The sequence below is a fragment of the Pelobates fuscus genome, chromosome 11, assembly GCF_036172605.1.
Source record: "Pelobates fuscus isolate aPelFus1 chromosome 11, aPelFus1.pri, whole genome shotgun sequence".
NCBI classification, from domain to species: domain Eukaryota; kingdom Metazoa; phylum Chordata; class Amphibia; order Anura; family Pelobatidae; genus Pelobates; species Pelobates fuscus.
This window is the reverse complement of record NC_086327.1, coordinates 10,768,078-10,787,091: the sequence shown is the minus strand read 5'-3', so window position 1 is coordinate 10,787,091 and position 19,014 is coordinate 10,768,078. Positions and strand designations below refer to the sequence as shown.

At 39.9% G+C, this 19,014-nt stretch overlaps 1 protein-coding gene across 20 annotated transcripts in view; it reads left to right on the top strand.

The window, feature by feature from the left end:
• The window catches only part of EIF4G3 (eukaryotic translation initiation factor 4 gamma 3), a 74,492-nt gene that overhangs the window by 12,212 nt on the left and 43,266 nt on the right, over positions 1-19,014 (top strand). For 18 of the 20 annotated variants that reach the window (XM_063435930.1, XM_063435926.1, XM_063435919.1 and 15 more), the window contains exon 2: positions 17,463-17,541. In XM_063435930.1, coding sequence (XP_063292000.1) covers positions 17,463-17,541 — 79 coding nt within the window. Of the gene's footprint in view, positions 1-9,472; positions 9,614-12,807; positions 12,966-17,462; positions 17,542-19,014 lie in introns of those variants that run through there. The other 2 variants (XM_063435928.1, XM_063435927.1) reach the window with 2 other exon arrangements.

Here is a 19,014-nt window from a genome sequence, read left to right as displayed (position 1 = left end):
TTAGACATCATATGAATCTCCCTTTCAATCCTTTTCTTGTTATAACCTTTTTTTAACAAGTTTATCAGCTACATGTTGGGGCTGCATGGGAAAATCCTTAATGTGGGAACAGTTTCTCCTAACTCGGGTAAGTTGTCCCTTTGTGATCCCCTTCAACCAAGGTTGATGGTGACAGCTATGTTTATGAACATAGATGTTTCCATCAGTTGGTTTAAAAAAAACCATTTGGTTTTGATCTCACTTCCTTCTCAGAATAAAGTCATATCCAAGAAATTGATTTCCCTATGGTCCCATGTTGGAGAAAGTTTCAAATTATACTCATTTGAATTTAAATAACTAACAAAGGTCATAAATTCAGAATCTGACCCCTTCCAAATTATGATGACATCATCTATATATCGCCGCCATAGGACCAGGTTCTCCACCCAGTCATGCCCTGACCACACGCAGAGGTCTTCCCATCTGCGCATGTATATATTGGCATAACTGGGGGCGAACCTGGTAACCATGGCGTTCCCCACCAGTTTTAGAAAAAACGATTTGTCAAAGAAGAAATAATTATGTTCCAATATGAACTGAATGCCAAACAGTATGAAGGTTTTAAGGCCTAGAGAAATATCTCCATCCCTATCCAAATAATAGGCCACTGCCTCCATCCCGAGATCAAGGCTAATGACCGTGTACAGCGAGGTCACATCCAGTGTGGCCCAGCTGTAACCCTCCTGACACTCCAGATTTTCAATCTCTTGTAAAAACGATTTTGTGTCTTTGGTGTATGACAGTGCCTTTTGCGCATGTTTCTATAAATGAAAATCCAAAAAGGCAGATAAATTGGCGTTAATTGACTCCATGCCACTGATTATTGGGCGTCCTGGTGGATTTTTCAGATTTTTATGAATTTTCGGGATAAAGTAAAACATTGGAATGACTGGATGAGGATTCCAGAGATACTCAAAATTCCTATCAGAAATAATATTTTCAGTTCTGGCTTCTTCCAGAAGGGTTTTAAGTTCTTTATTGAAGGCTAAAGTGGGATCACTCCCAAGCTTTTTATATGTCTTGCCATCTGCCAAAATATTAAAGGCTTCTTGTCTGTAATATTGTTCCAACATAATCACTATTGCTCCGCCTTTGTCTGCCTCCTTGATGATAATATCCTCCCTTGAGGTTAAATTATTTAATGCTAGTTGTTCCCCCTTGGTTAAATTTTGTGCTCTCTTTCCTCCCTTTCGTTTGTTCATTCCTGCCCATTTTTCAAAGTCCTTCTCAACTAGACTCTCAAAAGTCTCCAAATGGGACCCTTTACTCTGCACTGGAAAGAACCTAGACCTTCGTTTAAATTTCTTTTAAGCACTATTTAGCTCATTTCCAACATCTTCCCCAGTTGGAATGGGAAACTTTTTTAAAAAAGTGTCTCGTCACCGTCATAGATCTAATAATTTTTTTAAAATCAATATACAATTGGAAATCGTCCGCCTCCTGATTAGGGGCAAATTTCATTCCCTTCTCTAGCAACTGAATCTCCTGTTCTGTCAAACTTACTCCAGATAAATTCACAACACCCCTTCTTAATTCTTCCCCTGATACTTCTAATCCCTCCCTTAGTATCTCTCCTGATCCTCTGCTCGTTTTCTTTTTTGTGGGGATTCTGTGTATAGGTGAGAGAACTGGTTGGGATGTTCCCACCTTTTCTCTCGAGGGCGGAAATAATTGGTGATCATTTTCTCTTTGGGGGCTCTTGTTCTCCCGTGAAAATTTTCCTCTTCTCTTAAGTCAGAGGTGTTCCCTTTTCTATTCTCCTCTTTGTTTTTCAGGGCCTGTGCATAAGATCTAAAACGGTTTATTCCTCCACCAGGGGATCGTTCCATATTATTTACATTACTGTTTACATTTTCATCTGCCATTCTCCTGTAAGATGGCCTCCCCTCTCTTTCTGTTTTTTTTTGTGTATGATACTCCCCTTCCGCTCTCTGGAGTCCGCTTTCTGGGGTCATTTGATAACCTCCTTTCTCTCACTGGGGTTAATTGATGGAATTCTTTCCCCAAAATTATATGGTGGTTTCCTTTCCCTCTCTGGGGTTCTCTTTCTAAAATTCATTGGGGTTCTAGTAAATTTTCTTTTGGCATTAGATCTTCCTAATCTCCTGCGAGCAACCCTATTCTTAGTGGAGAAGATATTATGTGTCATATCCTCTTTGTCCCTTAAAAATTTATTATTTTTAGTGTCTGAGATTTTTTCATCTAACTATTTTAGTCTTTTGAACATGATTTCCTCTTTGAATTCCGGGTCCTCCCTGTTCCCAACCTCTGTCTTGTCTAAAATTTCCAAGTCCTCTTCAGCTTTTATCTTACTTGCTTTGGAAAAATTTAATAGTAATGTCATTAATTAACAAGAACAATTAAACAAAATATCGTCCCACTTATTCAAAAATTCTTCATTATCTAAACCAAAAGCTGGAGTTTTATCTATACGAAGTCCCCTTGGAATGAGACCTTCCTATCATTCATACAGGTCTGTCATATGGTTATCAGCTGGGAAGTAACCTTGGGAAGCTGTGTACCTATAAGTTAAGTTTCTCTTTTTGTTTACACAAATCACTTTGTTCACGGGTGATTGTGTGTATTTGTATTTTTTCGAATCTTATGTAACTGTGTGACTGATTCTGATCTGCTAGGGTGTGTATATGTGTGTGTGTGTATATGTATATATATTTATTTAAAAAAATAACTATTTGTTGTTTATTTGATCTTTGCTACATTCCCAAGCTGAGGTGTTACATCGGCAGTGTTGTTTTTCTTTATCATTAAGAGAGAATTAGACATGCTTTCGTTCTATAAATTGAAGTAAAGTAGATTCAGACTTCATGTTGCCTGTAGACCCTAAAGCTTAATTTCCAGCAGTTTCACAGCAAGTGGAACAGTTGCTTCATGAATGGGCATGTTGCCACAGCAACTGTGTTACTATGGCAACATGCTCATTCATGGAAAAAAGTGTTTCATATTAAAGGGACACTTTACTTTAACTTTTGCTTTTGTGTTATAGAAGTAAAAGTTTAAAAATTCAGTTCTTATGCGGCGCGCCGTTGTACATGTTTTAATTACATGCCATTTTACCCAGATCAGGCATCTCCATGCTTTTTGATTCATGTAAACTGACCTCTTCCTGAACAGTCATTCTCCGCTTTATTTGTGATGTTTGTCTTGTCTGAACTTGTCTGAAATTGATTATTATTTATAAAACGACAACAAGTTCCGTAGCGCTGTACAATGGGTGGACTAACAGACACGCATTTATAACCAGACAAGTTGGGTTACATATGGCTGCATCTTCTGTCATAGTATCTTACATCTTAACCTCAATAAACGTATCATTGGACTGTTTGGAATTTTCGGTATTCTAATTGTAGGAATGCATCCACATAACACCCATGCTTAGCATTTGAGAAAGTTACTGTGTCAAGATAAAAACATTCAGTTCTTTTGCAGTGTGTTAAAAAGATTAAGCTCTTTTTTTATATTAATTTAAGGCCAGGGAGTATCCGACATTGGTGCACATTGTGTTTAGCTGGTAAACACAGGATCACTACAATTTGTTGTCAGACGTGCCATAGCGCTATGTCTAGTGGGATATGACCCTCGGTTGATTTTCCTTGTTCCACAATGCACCAAACTCATTTTATTGTTACTAGGAGCATGTTCAAGATCTTCTTCCTGACCACAAGTATTGGATAACACCCGCTGAATGTTCTAGGCAGGTCAAGTACAGTTCTTCGCATATCGCTGCCTGAAATTTAGGGGGTTTAATTGTTCACTAAGCGCGTAGTTGACCACCTACTGTGCATGTAAAACCAGACTAAACTATCCAAGCTGGACATTGGTGAAAAGGTCACTGCAACTCACTGTTTGGTGAATAAACCCCTAGTTGGTGTTTAACTTTTTATGTGGCAGAGTTGAGCAGATTGCAAAGCTCTGAAACGTCGCACCTCCTGTGAAAGTCATTCTTAGCTGAATCTGCTGGTCTGGCCTTTCTTGCTGGGGCTGTGAGATTTTAGGCAAACAGACAATGTTTTATCTGTGTGATCATTGCTGTTTTCCGGAGAGTGTGCACGATCGTACCAGCTCCTAGTGTACTTTGTGAATGGACTGCTTTGTGACATGTTTTCCCTTTGTATAGATACTGTACTCAAACTGCGTTCATTGTTTAAATAGACTCAGCAGTTGTCCTTCCTAAGTTAATGTAACGGCTGTGCATTGCTGGCCTGAAACCCACATTATTGGCTTTAAAATAACTGGCAGAGCCTTTAAATTGTGGACTTTCCCTCCTAAGCAGGATCCGTTGTGTTTGATGAATCCATGGTTTGTTAGTGGAATAGCCCTCAGTGCAGAGAGCTGCAGCTATGTCTCCAGCTTGGACTCGCTGGGGCTATTATTAAAGGAACAGTAAGCACCAAAACCTGGATCTTAATGTAGTGGTTTGGGTGTATAGACCTTGTCCCTTATCTTAGACTTAAAATATTATGTAAATGTAAACATTGTTGTTTCTGTGAACTACATTTGTCTGAGGACAAGCTTCTAGTGAATTAGACTGACAGTCTCTTCTTCCTTAAGATCCTTAGACTTGCAAAAATGTTTAGTTTAAGTCAGTTCTTCCGTATCAGAATCCTGTTAACCCCCACATAAACGAATTGATTGGTCCAATATTTACTTGTGGTGTCTCCTTCATGAATGAGGCCCCACAAGTAAATCCCAGGCGAATTTATTCAGGTATGGATAAAAGGATTTTAATTTGGCAAAACCAGCTCAAACACATTATTGCTCAACCCGAATAGTGTATGAAATGGCACACTCACTTATTCAAGGTAATACTTAGCTTTCTGAATTACAACAAATAGTAAGTTTTCAATACTTTGCAGGTGTCTTCAGGCCGGTTACATTATAGATCTCTTACTTTTGTCTGTCTTTGGACATGTTAGCGGAGGATTGAAAGAGATTTAAAGAAGGCGATAGTTGTTCACTTAAACTGAATTGTCACTAAACGGAGAATAGCCAAAACATTGTATACTTTTCAACTTCAGTTATTGTGACCTGAAACATCTTGGTAAATAATCCTGCCAAATTCACTGAAAAATAATTCATACAGACAATGATGGCTAACCTTGGCACCACAATGTTTCCGATCTGTGTTTTTTTTTTTTTTAATGCTCAGCCAACCGTAGCATCATGGGAAATGTAGTTTTTAAGCCATCATTGATCTAGAGTTGTCTAATTATGCATGAGGATTACTCAGTAGCTGTTGTTTTTTATTTTTTATTTATTATTAACTGAGTTACCACAAATTCTGAAGTTCATTCTGTGAGACCTCCTTTGTCCAGGGGTGTTTGCCAATTGCTATAGAAATGAACCAAGACACGGTTAGATACATTTTTCCGATGATTGGTTCTCAGTAAATAGGAGATACGTATTTTCAGGTGCAGATTTGAATGTACATGTTGAGGCCCTCCTGTGCTTAAATCCCCCCCCCCCCCCCCTCAAACCCCCCCCCCCACAGATATCTAAATTTATAGCATTTATTAAGTCATTTTTCCCCGGCCTTGCGCAAGGTTAATGAAAGCTGTATGGGTAAGGCATCCATAATGGCCTGCGTGGGAAAGGAGGGAGGGATGGTTTTACTGCACAAAGAGCAGTATAGATTTTCTCTTGTCTGCTACAGTGGGATCAATTTAGGTCATTGCATCTGATCAGCTAATGACACATTTAGCGTTTTGTTTCACAGCATGTGTGCTAGGGAAGGCCTTGTGTTTTGGTGGGAGGAGGGCTGTCCTCCTGCGCTGAATGGAAAGCTTCACATACAGAACTTCCCATTATGGAGGACAGTAGCATGCGAGGATGAATTTGATATAGATGGTCGCATTCTATAATTCCAAACATCACAGTCTTGTCACCTATCAGTGCATTCTGATTAAGCTCTAGGCTGGGAAACAATCAATTTTTGTAAAAAAAAAATTCTGTGCTACAGAATTTCCAGTAAGGTAAAAAGGTGGTTTTGTACAGAACTATAAATAAACGGACTAGTAAAAATTAACCCCTTCAGGACCGCTGACGGTTCAGGACCGTCAGCGGTAAAACGTGCGTTTGGACCGCTGACGGTCCTGAACCGTCATAACGGTCTGGGGCTACTTACCTGATCGCCGTCGGTCCCACGGCGGCGATCAGTGCTCCACCCGGTCCAGGGGGACTGCCTGTCTGCCCGGGCAGTCCCCCCTCGGCAGATCAGGACCCCACGGCCATGTGATCACTCGATCACATGACCGCAATAGGGGTCTTTGTATCTGCCTGCAGGGGGACTGTCTGTGCTGACAGGCAGTCTCCCTGCAAGTAAAAAATCCAAAAAATAAAGTAAAAAAAAAACCAGTGTAAAATCAGTGTAAAAATAAATAAATAATATGTGTATATATATATGATATATATACATGTATTATATCTATATATAATATATGTATATGTATCATATATATATATAATGTCATATTAAGTGTATTTTTATATTTATATATACGTATATTAATATAAAAATACACTTATATTTAAATTACACACGAATATATACAATATATATATAATTGCTATATATATATATGATATATATATATTATTATAAAATACAAATAATATGTTAATAAAAATAATAACAAAAAATAAAAATAATTTTTAATAATTATAAAAAAATATTTATATATGCAATTTTATTCTAACAGTATTTTGATATATATATATATATTTATATCAAAATATACTTAGAATGTAATGATATATATATATCTATGTATAAATAAATAAATAAAAACAATACGAAATATACATATGTCCATATATATAATTACATAAATAATTTCATAAATATACACGTAGACGTCAAATATATAAATATGTATATATATTAAAATTCTACATGTGTATTTATGTAATATTTTTACCTAATTAAGTAATTTTAATGATTGCAATTTGAGGGACCTGCCTGCCAACCCAGGCTGAAAGTCCAGATAATTTAATTTGCTAGCACTGTGTTTAACCCTGTAACTTTCTATGACACCCTAAAACCTGTACATGGGGGTACTGTTTTACTCGGGAGACTTCGCTGAACACAAATATTAGTGTTTCAAAACAGTAAAACATATCACACGGATGATATTGTCAGTGAAAGTGATTTTTTTTGCATTTTTCACACACAAACAGCACTTTCACTGAGGATATTATTGCTGTGATACATTTTACTGTTCTGATACACTAATATTTGTGTTCAGCGAAGTCTCCTGAGTATAACAGTACCCCACATGTAGAGGTTTTATAGTGTTTGTGAAAGTTACAGGGTCAAATATAAGGCTTGATTTTACTTTTTTTTTTTTATTGAAATTTGTCGGATTGGTTAGGTTGCCTTTGAGAGCGTATGGTAGCCAAGGAATGAGAATTAGCCCCATGATGGCATACCATTTGCAAAAGAAGACAACCCAAGGTATTGCAAATGGGGTATGTTCAGCCTTTTTTAGTAGCCACTTAGTCACAAACACCGGCCAAAGTTAGCGTTTCTTGCATTTTTAACACACAAACAAATATAAATGCTAACTTTGGCCAGTGTTTGTGACTAAGTGGCTACGAAAAAAAACTGGACATACCCAATTTTGAATACCCTGGGTTGTCTACTTTAAAAAAAATATGTACATGTTAGGTGTGTTTCGGGGATTTATGACAGATAACGGTGTTACAAGGTCACTATTGATACATTTAAAATATATATATATTGAAACAGCAATTTCCTACTTGTATTTATAGGCCTATAACTTGCAAAAAAAAGCAATAAAGCATGTAAACACTGGGTGTTTTTAAACTCGGGACAAAATTTTGAATCTATTTAGCTGTTTTTTTCATTAGCTTTTGTAGATAAGTAAAAGATTTTTCAAGTAAAAGTCCAAAAACATGTTTGTTTTTTTTAAATTTTTCACCATATTTTATTAATTTTTTTTAAATACAATATTGGACATAATACAAATAATGGTATGTAAAGAAAGCCCCTTTTGTCCTGAAAAAAACAATATATAACTTGTATGGGAACCGTAAATGAGAGAGCGGAAAATTACAGCTAAACACAAACACCACAAAAGTGTTAAAACTGCTCTGGTCCTTAACGTACAAACATCGCAAAAACAGGCCGGTCCTGAAGGGGTTAAAGAAAAGCTAATCATTTTTGTTTGTCGTTGTTTTTTTTCTTTTTTCTTTTTTTTTTCTCCTCTTCGTAAACTGTAATTTAAATTTATACAAAGTCCTAAATCAGTCTGTAGGGAAAAAAATCTGAAAGTATTTTGTTGTACAAAATGTAAAACACATAAAAACAAAACATGGCTAGAATAGGAAGGGATTTACGGTAGAAATCTCCGATATTTCATTCCAGGTATATTCCCATACTCTGACCACATGGCCCAGATTTGATCATAGACGGGTAGTAGTCAACAAATGGCTTATTCTTCCCTGTCGCAAAGGTTCACCATCTGACCAGGAGCGATGATAATGACTGTCCGCCTGCATTTGCTGCAGGTAGATTAGTGGATGTGCTGATAATTTCTAAAAGACTCCGAGTGGGATTGTCCCAGTTATCTGTTTGCAAAAAATGCAGCTTCTCTGCAGTCCAGGATTGCGTGAGGTACTAGAACCGCCGTTGGCCATTCCAGATTCACTCAGCTGGTTGCAAGCATGGATACTGGACGGTCCTGTGTACCTCTGTCTTTCAGGCTAAGCTAATATAGTTGCTTCAATCGGTATTGTGACCAATCTCATTTTAACATAGGAGGGAAGTTATGTTTTTTGCTTTATGTACTTACTAAGAGCTGAGAACAAAACATCATCCTTTGTACACAGTGCAATCTGTATTTATCCAGGTTAGGGAAGTATTATTAAAAGGTTTGTGCTACGTCTCAAATTTTCTATTTTAGGGTTCCACAATGGTGGTACACTATGTCAAAGGGTTCCACAAGAAAAATGAATCGGGAACCACTGATCAATAGGTTAGATTGGGGTCACAAGGTTCCAGATTTGTAACACAGAATGTTATGGCTGTCCAGCACAGCTGAACATGATTGAGCCTTTGAGTAAACAGTTTCTAGCTGTGACATTGCCCTTGTACTCTGCCCTGCTCACATTGTGTACAGAGCAGTGTGCTGTGAGGTTTCCAGGAAGTCCCAGTGCTGGGTTCAGTAAACATGAAATGCAGACACGCCACTTGGCACAGTACCGGCTGTTGCCTAATCACTGTGACGATGAGCTTGACTCACAGTTCTTACTTTCTGTTTTCGTTTTCCCAGGCTAACCTTTCTGAAAGCTCAGCGCCTATAAGGAAGTTTAATACTGAGCTGTGAGAAATCTCCAGGGGCTTTGCTCTGTGTACACGCAGGTCCGGCTTTTACCCTGCTAAATCCTGGCACTTTGTAGGCTTTACAGAGCTCGATGCACATAAGGAAAGGAATACATACTGAATGTATCTTGAATCAGCATACAAAACAAATTCCCAACAAACGACTGATCCACATGGAGATGTAGACCGGTCAGGTTAATATGATAAATGGAGGTGAGTGTGGAATCCACTGATGGTGCAATATTGGGTCAAACCATTCACTATGATGTTTACATAAATAAGTGCTATCCAATTTAGAGAATATTCCTGGGAGCTGAGGGCACATTCCCTCCCGCCCTCTCACATGGGGTACTTTTCTTAATGATTGTAAAAACAAGATGATTTATTTCTTCGGATTATTTAATTCTTTGCTAATCCTTTGTGAATTAATGTTTAAGATATCCAATTTGGAGAGGCTGCAGTGAAGGTTTTTTTTTTGTGTGTGTGTGTGTGTTTTAATTCAGAGCTGTGTTTTCAGAATGAGTTGGATGGAAAATTATCATCAAGATTTTGCTCTTTAAGTGCCCTGAAAGGCTTTTCAGGATTGGTTCCAGTCAGTTTAGCAGTTTTATTTGCCCCTCTGTTTGTTTGTTGTGTTACTTGGCAGGGATAGGCTCTAAACACGTTTTACAGGCCTCAAACCCAGTTACCGTGTTTCTCCGATTTGATTACTGGTCCTGTAGAAGCTAAAACCCCCCACTTACTGATACATTCAGAGCGTGTGGAATATTTATATTTAGAAAGTGATTGTTTTCTTTTTAAACCTGGGCCAGCAATCCGTCATGTGGATGGAATGGAACAAAGATTGTGAAATGTGCTGTCTGGTAGCTTGTAAACAGGGCCAATAGCTGTGCTTCCGAAGCCATTATTCTGTTTATTCTACCCCATATTTGTTATAGTTTAACCAGTAGAAATTGTGGAATACGATTTTGATAATTTTACTGCTGAAGATGCACTCGAATTATGTTCAAATGTTTGGGTTTCTTCACTAAACAGGATTGTAAATGAAATTGAAAATGTCACCAGTGCTGGGTTGAAAATCGTGACACCTGCTTTAGAAGTTTTACAGTGTGTCTTAAATCCACCTCCATCTGCTCATTACGTGGGAGGGCACAGGTGGTGAACAGGGGGCTACAGTGTTTTTGGTGCTTGAAGTGTTTCTTGGAATGCCCCATGTATTTTTCCCAAGACCATAATCAATTTGGTGAGAAAAACCTTTATCAGATGCTCATTAGTAATTGCTGCTCTTTGTATCGTGTACCCCTATTTTTATTTTATTTTTTCCTCTTTTTATTTTTTAATTTTTTTACTGCCTTTGAATTGCAGTAGGCTCCACATTCCACTGATATCAGTCTGAATTTTGTAGTGCTGGCACGTCTCCAGTTATTCTGTTTCACTTACTCATGCCTGTTTTCCATGATGGTTTAACTGATTCCTGTGTCTGCGGAATAATCCCTGAAATCGGTTATAATATTTGGCAACATGCACTTGGTGATATTATCACTGGTTCCGTTTGGGAAAAATCAGTACATTTTTGTGTGCTATTTAGTGCTGCTATTAAAGGACCACTCTAGGCACATAGACCACTTCAGCTTAATGAAGTGGTCTGGGTGCCAGGTACAGCTAGGGTTAACCCATTTTTTTTTATAAACAAAGCATTTTAACTCACTCATATGAAATATTTCATTTTTTTCCCTTAGAAAGCTTTAACATGAAAACCCTGTAAAACTGTGCATCTTGTTCTCTGGTAATGTTGTGTTCTGATGCTGCATACAGGTCAGTTTTGCGAAGCTGGGATAACAGTCTGTGAATTGCCTCTGCAGAACAAGATGTTTTCAGGGCTGCGCACGCTGTGGGATGTGATGAATCACAGAGAGTGCAGACAGTGCATTCAGGGATACTGGCTGTCCTTACAGCGACAATCCCGTTTACATTGTGCACCATTGCGCAATGCCAATCCCACTAAAACCCAGACTTGGTATGTGCAGACTCCACGGTGCCTGGCTGCTCCCTGCTCTGTGAATGCCGTCCTATGAAAGCTTCTGTAATCAGATTTAAAGTGTACTCACATGGCTAAGCTCCCTCGTAGCTACTAAAGTTGTCCCGAATATTGTAACAATTTGCTGTGTAAATGTGTGATTTCTGGGGTTAGCAAGGCCACAAACGCTTTGGCAAGAGCTATCAAAGTGTTGCAGATCATTTGGAACCTTTCACTGTTTGTTTTGGTTCTTTTAAGATGTGAAGAGGGGGTAACCATTTTTTTTGTGAGTTTTTTCCCCCCTTCCTTCAACTGTTCATTTTGGCTGGGCTCTTTCTGTGTTTCTGATCTCTCTTCATATTGTGATTGGTTTAATGTGAATGTTTAACATAGAACAAAGTAACTTGCTCTAATTGGAAATAAAATTGCAGTTTTTACACTAATATCATGACACACTACATCATGGTAGTATTTTCTTGCACAAATAGACCGTAGGAAGCAATGCGAGCAAATGCAGAATCTTCATATAATGATCCCAGGAAAATTACAAACAATGGCGAAAAACAAGGGCGGGCAGGCTGTGTGCTTTATTCGGGAGATCAGGCTGGCTACGTGCTTTTATTCGGGGGTGCAGACTGTCTGTGTGCTTTTATTCGGGGGTGCAGACTGTCTGTGTGCTTTTATTCGGGGGTGCAGACTGTCTGTGTGCTTTTATTCGGGGGTGCAGACTGTCTGTGTGCTTTTATTCGGGGGTGCAGACTGTCTGTGTGCTTTTATTCGGGGGTGCAGACTGTCTGTGTGCTTTAATTCGGGGTACAGACTGGCTGTGTGCTTTTATTCGGGGGTGCAGACTGACTGTGTGCTTTTGTTCGGGGGTGCAGACTGGCTGTGTGCTTTTATTCGGGGGTGCAGACTGGCTGTGTGCTTTTATTCGGGGGTGCAGACTGGCTGTGTGCTTTTATTCGGGGGTGCAGACTGGCTGTGTGCTTTTATTCGGGAGTGCAGACTGGCTGTGTGCTTTTATTCGGGGGTGCAGACTGGCTGTGTGCTTTTATTCCGGGGTTTAGGCATTCTGCAGACGCTGTATGTTTTATTCTGGGGATCAGGCTGTCTGCATATTACTGCCCTGTGCAGTGTGAAGGTTACTTACTGTACTGTATTGTGTACATCACAGCACTGCAGCCAATCAGAGAGCTTTTCCCAAGTGTTGCTGTGTGAATGTAATCTGCCTGGTGACAGTGTTCCGACCTGAAGTAACCCCTTCCACGTTACTTTGTTTTTCTCCCTGGTCCAGGATTAGATGTCCTCTCGCTGCTGTTGGGTGGCTGTGTTGCTGTGGCATGTGTGTTTCTCCCACAGTATACAGGGCACTCATGTGATCACATCACCAGCTCTGTGTTTACACTACATAGTGTTAATCTAATCTTCAGCTAGAGAAGCAATCAGTTCTGACATTACCTGCTACCCCTGCACTGTATCCCTGGGGAATAGAACCAGCAAAGGCTGCTGTGAATCTGATTCATGGGAAAAGCTGGAGTGTACATGCAGGTACGGAAAATGTTCCTTTCATTCCTGGGCTGTGAGATGCGTTGCTAGGGACTCAGTCCTATTGTCGTTCCTCTTGAATGAGATGGGGGGGATTGGGTATATATTACATTTCTAGGGAGTGAGATGCAGTGTAGGGGGTTCTGTTACATATAGTACTCCCCTCCATTTCTAGGGAGTGAGATGCAGTGTAGGGGGTTCTGTTACATATAGTACTCCCCTCCATTTCTAGGGAGTGAGATGCAGTGTAGGGGGTTCTGTTACATATAGTACTCCCCTCCATTTCTAGAGAGTGAGATGCTGGACCTGGAGCATGGGCGGTCAGATACTTCTAAAAGACCCTGGCTCATGCATGTGGTGTGAAATTAAGGGTGGGGGTGCTCAGGTGCATAACCAGGTCGTTCCTGGTGTATGCTCCTACTTTCATTCCTGGTGCATGAGAAATAATCTAGCTGTCATTCCAGGAGGTAGGAGATGGGTGGGGCACAGGTACATTATTCCGAGAGTGTGAGATGCAGTGCTGGGGTTTTGGTACATTTAGAACCCCCTATTCCTAGATTGTGAGATGGGGGCACAGGTACATATGGAAGTTGCGCGGTCATTCCTGGAGTGTGAGATGCAGTGCTGGGGTTCGTGTATATTTATAACCTTCTATACCTAGAGTGTGATGTGCAGTGCTGGGGTTTCACCCGGACACATTTTTTTTTCTTCTGATTTGCCAGTGTCTGTGGCTGACACACATTGGATTCTCTCTGCTGTGCGGCAGAACCAACAGTGTTTACTCTTAGATTTGCGCAGTTTAGTTTAATTTTCAATCACATTAACAATGTTTTGAGGTTTTTATCTCCTGCTCTGTAAAAACATCTTCAGGGTCTAGAAGGCGATTATTAATAGAGCAGGAAGTAAGAAATTATAGATTAAACAGGACTGTGCAGTAAAGAAACTTAGAATATTTAGGTTTCTTTTCAGGGAGTATTTAAGAAGGCTGAGTCACATGCAGGGAGGTGTGACTAGGACTGTACAAACAAAACCAGTCTCCATGCACTCCACAAGCTGTTTTGTGATTCTAATATCCCCAGTACATCCATCATTATTAGGTTCCAAGCAGAGGTGATGGACTAGGGTGCCCTCAAGCCTAAATGGGCTAGTATATTATTGGCCCTTTAGAGACTCTCATGCTATTTACTAGAGTGAGAATTTCCAGGAATTTTAAGTGGACTGCAAAACATAGGTCAAAAAAGCCAAATTAGGAAAATTCTTTAAATCCATTCTGTTTTCAGTTTGGCTCTTATTGTCCAAAAGGAACACTCTAGTCACAAGAACCACTACAGCACGGACACGGTCTGAGACCGCTCTGTCTACATAGTGTGGGAATCCACTACCATCGGGCTGAACTTACAACATGGATCACCCCAAAATATCCTTATCAAGTCAGCACTCTACTACTAAACACCCTGTGGGGAAATCAGGCACCCTTACAAAAATTTTCGTGACAATGCGGACCACCATGAGGCCGCATCAGGCCCAAACATGGCTCCGGAATCATCCCAATACGGCTCAGCTCCATCAAGTCCGGAGGGCTCCGAGGCTTTGTTATGCCCGACGGACAGTGACCTTAAAGAGGTACTCCAAAATCTCCCCTCAAAAGCGGACATAGCTGCCATGTTAGACAGACTGGAGGTTTCCTTCCAAACTTGAATGGAAGCCCTGGCGACTGATATCCGCCAGGTGGGCGAAAGGGTTTATACCCTAGAAGACGACAGGAATCTACTGGTCTCACAAGTACGACTGGTCATAGATTTGCTCAGATGAAGGAATATTCGCTACAGATAGGGTTTCCCCCTGACTCTTATTGCACACATAATGGCAAAACTCACTCGCTGGCATCAGCGCAGGACATCAGAATCTTTACCCAAGCAATGGATTTCCCAGACATACAGGTAGCTGATTGGTATGGACTGAATCAAGCTGCTGTACCCACGCAACCCCAACAACGACAAAGGTGGCATGTGCTGATAATTTCTAAAAGAGGCATTAAAACGAAACTTCTCTCACCAATGTATAAGACACTGCAGCAGGAAGCATCTCCCTCCTTGCCAAAATACGCAAGCTCTTGGGAGTCTGAGCTCAATCTCACACTTTCACAAAGGGTCTGGAAACGCATATTCTTTAATGTACATAAGTCTAGCATTAGCACACACACTCAAGAAGGAAATTACAAACGATTATCCAGATGGCACTGTCAAAAATACAAAAACAAATTCCCAAATGCATCAGCATTAGTGGGTACTGATCCAAAATAGCCAAAATGATTCACTTCGTGACCAAAATCAGGTTACACATCAGCTTACAGCAGCTAATGCCCTTATTCCAACGAACTGGAAAAAATTAGGAGCACCCACGATCAGGGAATGGATCAATAAGGTAGAATCCATTTGCCTCTTGGAAGAGGTGCATTTTTCCCTAACACCTGCATGTGGCACGTACGAGAGCATATGGGGCCCTTGGACACTATTTCTCAATAACACCAGACAAACCAGCAGTCAGTTAGTACACTCAATGTAATGGTATACCTGAACGGCCTCAAACACATTTTTACGCCAGACTGAATGTTAACGTTACACACTGTTTCCCCATAATTGTTCCGAATCTGTTTTTACCAGCACAAGATTGCACTACACAGGCATAAATGGAACGACCCATTAATTCCTGTTTCGTACATGTGATTGTTCTTCTGGGTCACAGAAATGTTCTTTGTACTGATTCAACTGAAAGCTTGTTTGATCGTGTGTGCAACTGCAGCATACTTTATTCCTACTGTACTAGATACACTGTACTGTTGCAATGCCTGTGACCTATGTCGATACGCGGTAAAAAAAAACCCAAAACATCTACAGCTTTATGGTGTCTATAGCCTGTCCTGCAGGCTCAGCAATGTAGAAGCATTCAGAGACAAGGCATTATTACATTGTTGCAGTCACTCAGATGGCCACTAGAGTTGCTTCATAGTTCAGTGCTGCGCAGTGTGCAGCACCTACGTTCAATGTCTCCATCCTTGGCATGGGAGTCTGATTTACACTCCTGTTTATCCAAACTATTGACTGTCCCTCCGTAATATAAGAATATAATGAATGTAGTGTATTATATTATGGTTTGTGACCTCTGTAACTTTGTATCATACCTCCCCCCCCCTCCCCTCCTACTACTAGCTACTTCCAATTGGCAAGCCGCCACGTCACCTTGACCCAGACTTGACATATGTCTACTTTCTTTCTGTCTTGGTAAAAACCTGAAGTTATTTTGTGAATGTTATTCAAAGTGTGAGAAATTCTTAAATGAAAAACAATTGAACAAACGCCACAGATTAATGTCTTGATTTACAAGGGTATTGAAAGCATATTAGAACAGAAGTGCAGCAAGTCCTATGCTGTGTATGTACCCCCACACTGTCCATCCTCCCACTGTTTGTAGGCAACGAAAACGCGTCTACCATCTCTTAGAAACACGAAATGCTTTGTTTTTCTAACCCTTTCGATGATTCTGCATTTCCCTGATACGGAAAAGCTTTCTAATTTTTTTTTTTTAACCCTTTGAATGCAATGCTTGCAGTTAACGCACACAGTCCGTTTTGAAATTTTGTGCATTTTATTTTGATTGCAAGATGACCGGGATGGTCCTTCTGCAATCAAATGTCTCGTTCAAACTATCGGTCCCTGTATGCAATGCGTTGGTTACCTCTTTGGTATTAGAGTAGGTAAGTCTCCCCAGAGCTGCTGTGCAGTGAGGAGTTTGTTCGTAATGTGATCAGTCCATGACTTTATTTAAAAAATCTCAAACTTGTTCCATAGTGCGTGCATCAGACTACAAGTCTCCTAGTTCAGCTAGTTTAGCATTATGATATTCAGTGAAATGTTGGCGACTTTTATTATTCCTCGTATCCTCATCCATATTTATGCCTTTACCCCAGTCTTGAAGTTCCAAAGTGTTAAAATTCTCTGTGGGCTTAACTATTACCTATAACAACCACCTGACATTCACCATTCTCCAAATCCGAGCTCCGGTGTATTTCTAAGACAGATCTGTCTATTTGCTGGAAGCATTGCACAATAATTGCTGTCTATGTCATTTCTCCAGGACAGCATTCACGGCTGCAGGCGTTCTGTGAGCTATCTGACTCTGTTTAGCGATGTTGTTGCTGTGTAGTCTTTCCTAGTGGAAGTTCTGTCTCTTAAAGCAATATCACCCAATGTGGGGACTCTCTGCAAAATGATTGATTCATTTAAAAAAAAATATATATTTTAAAAAATGTCATTCTAGGTTGGTTGTGTTAAATCTGTAAACTAGGAGTGGCCATTATGTATATATGTATCTCTCTCTCTCTCTCTCTCTGTCATAACAGCTGTTAGGATAAATGGAAAGTGTAAGCTATTTGCGACTACTGTTCGTAGTCTGGGATAACTGTGCGTAGTCCAGTTCCTTCCTTAACCTGTTAAATCATAGAATATCCCGTGGAGCACTGCAACAGGGCCTCGATGATCGAATCTTCACCCCTTCTGCAGTGTCTGCTGTATATAGTACAGTAAGTATGGTCCTAAGTGCCCAACACTGGTTACACATGTACAGGGTTATTTATAAAAGTGAGGATCATTGGCATTCAAAGTGAATTTCAAATGTAAGGCCAAAATAGCCAAATTGGAATAATTCTCCAAGTCTGCTATGCATCCAGTTTTGCTATTCTGGTCTAGATTTTGAAATTAACTTTAAATTCCTGACAATTCTCAGTTTAGTAAATTACCATGCCAGCCTTTAATTGCAAGTTCTATCCCTCTATAACCAAATTCCCTATTCAGTGAATATTACTGCCCCTTACAGAGAACTTGTGTATATACTTCCTTAATTTGTTAAGGCAAACATTCTCCCAGATTTGGCTACAGATGCAGGTTGGGACATGCTCTACTCTGTAAAACTCTTAACCTGAAATGTTAAGTAGACAACTTTCTCCACAATTCCACTCAGCATTTTAAGTGCTTTTATCATCAGATTTGCCTTGTAATCCCCGCGGGCTGGCGTGTGTATTGTAGATCATGCTTTGTTTCGTGCTGACCGTAGAACTCCTTGTGCACACTGCAGAGCTATGCTGCGTCCCCCGGTATTGGGGATATCTCATTGTCTTTATATCACAGGCATTTTTTTTTATTTTTTTTCTCTTTTTAATGAACTCGCTCAGATATTAAGGGAATAGGTGGAAAGGTGAGGCTGAAATTCGGAGATCCAGGTCAGCGATCGAGGGATTGATCACAACGGAGTGCATCATTTCTTCTTTTGTTGAAATTGTACAGATTATGCTGTCAGATATTACTAACTAAATTCAACATAAATGCATATGTATGGACAGCAACTTTCACAACTTAAAAATAAAGTGTAAAGTGATATAGTGAAATATAAATTAATAAACTGGCAAAAACCTTCCTTTAAACAATCTTCAAAATGCGTAGGGGCAATCCTGCCAGGGAACAGAGATGGCACAACGTAGTGGAACCTGTATATAGATTTTAAATGAGATTTTTGTCTAGCTGGCCACTCAGTTTTTATGCCAAAAAAGAGCCTTCAGAATGGTACTTCCATTTAGAGGTCTTCACAAATCTCCAGCTTTATTTTCAATCTCTGTGCAATCTAGTTAGATACAGTATATAAAGTGCAACAATATATGATCAATGCAAGGTAAAGTGCAGAAATAAGTAAGCAACAGACAATGTAGTATGTCACCCCAAGTCCTAGGCGTTTGTTCCCTGCCAGGAACTTTCTTAGGGACAGTTTTGTTGTGCATACAAGTCAAACATGAATATAAACCCCCCTCCCCACCAGAGTCCTTTTAATCCCCTCCTAATGGTTCCAGCAACTCATTCATATGTCCCTGTCCTACTTCTTAGTTGAGACCAATCTGTTTCCACTTCGCTGACATCATCGCATATCATACACAATGACAATGCTTTTTATGGGGTCTGAGTGCTTCCCCATTCCTCCTTAGGTCATCGCGTTGCGCATGTGATGA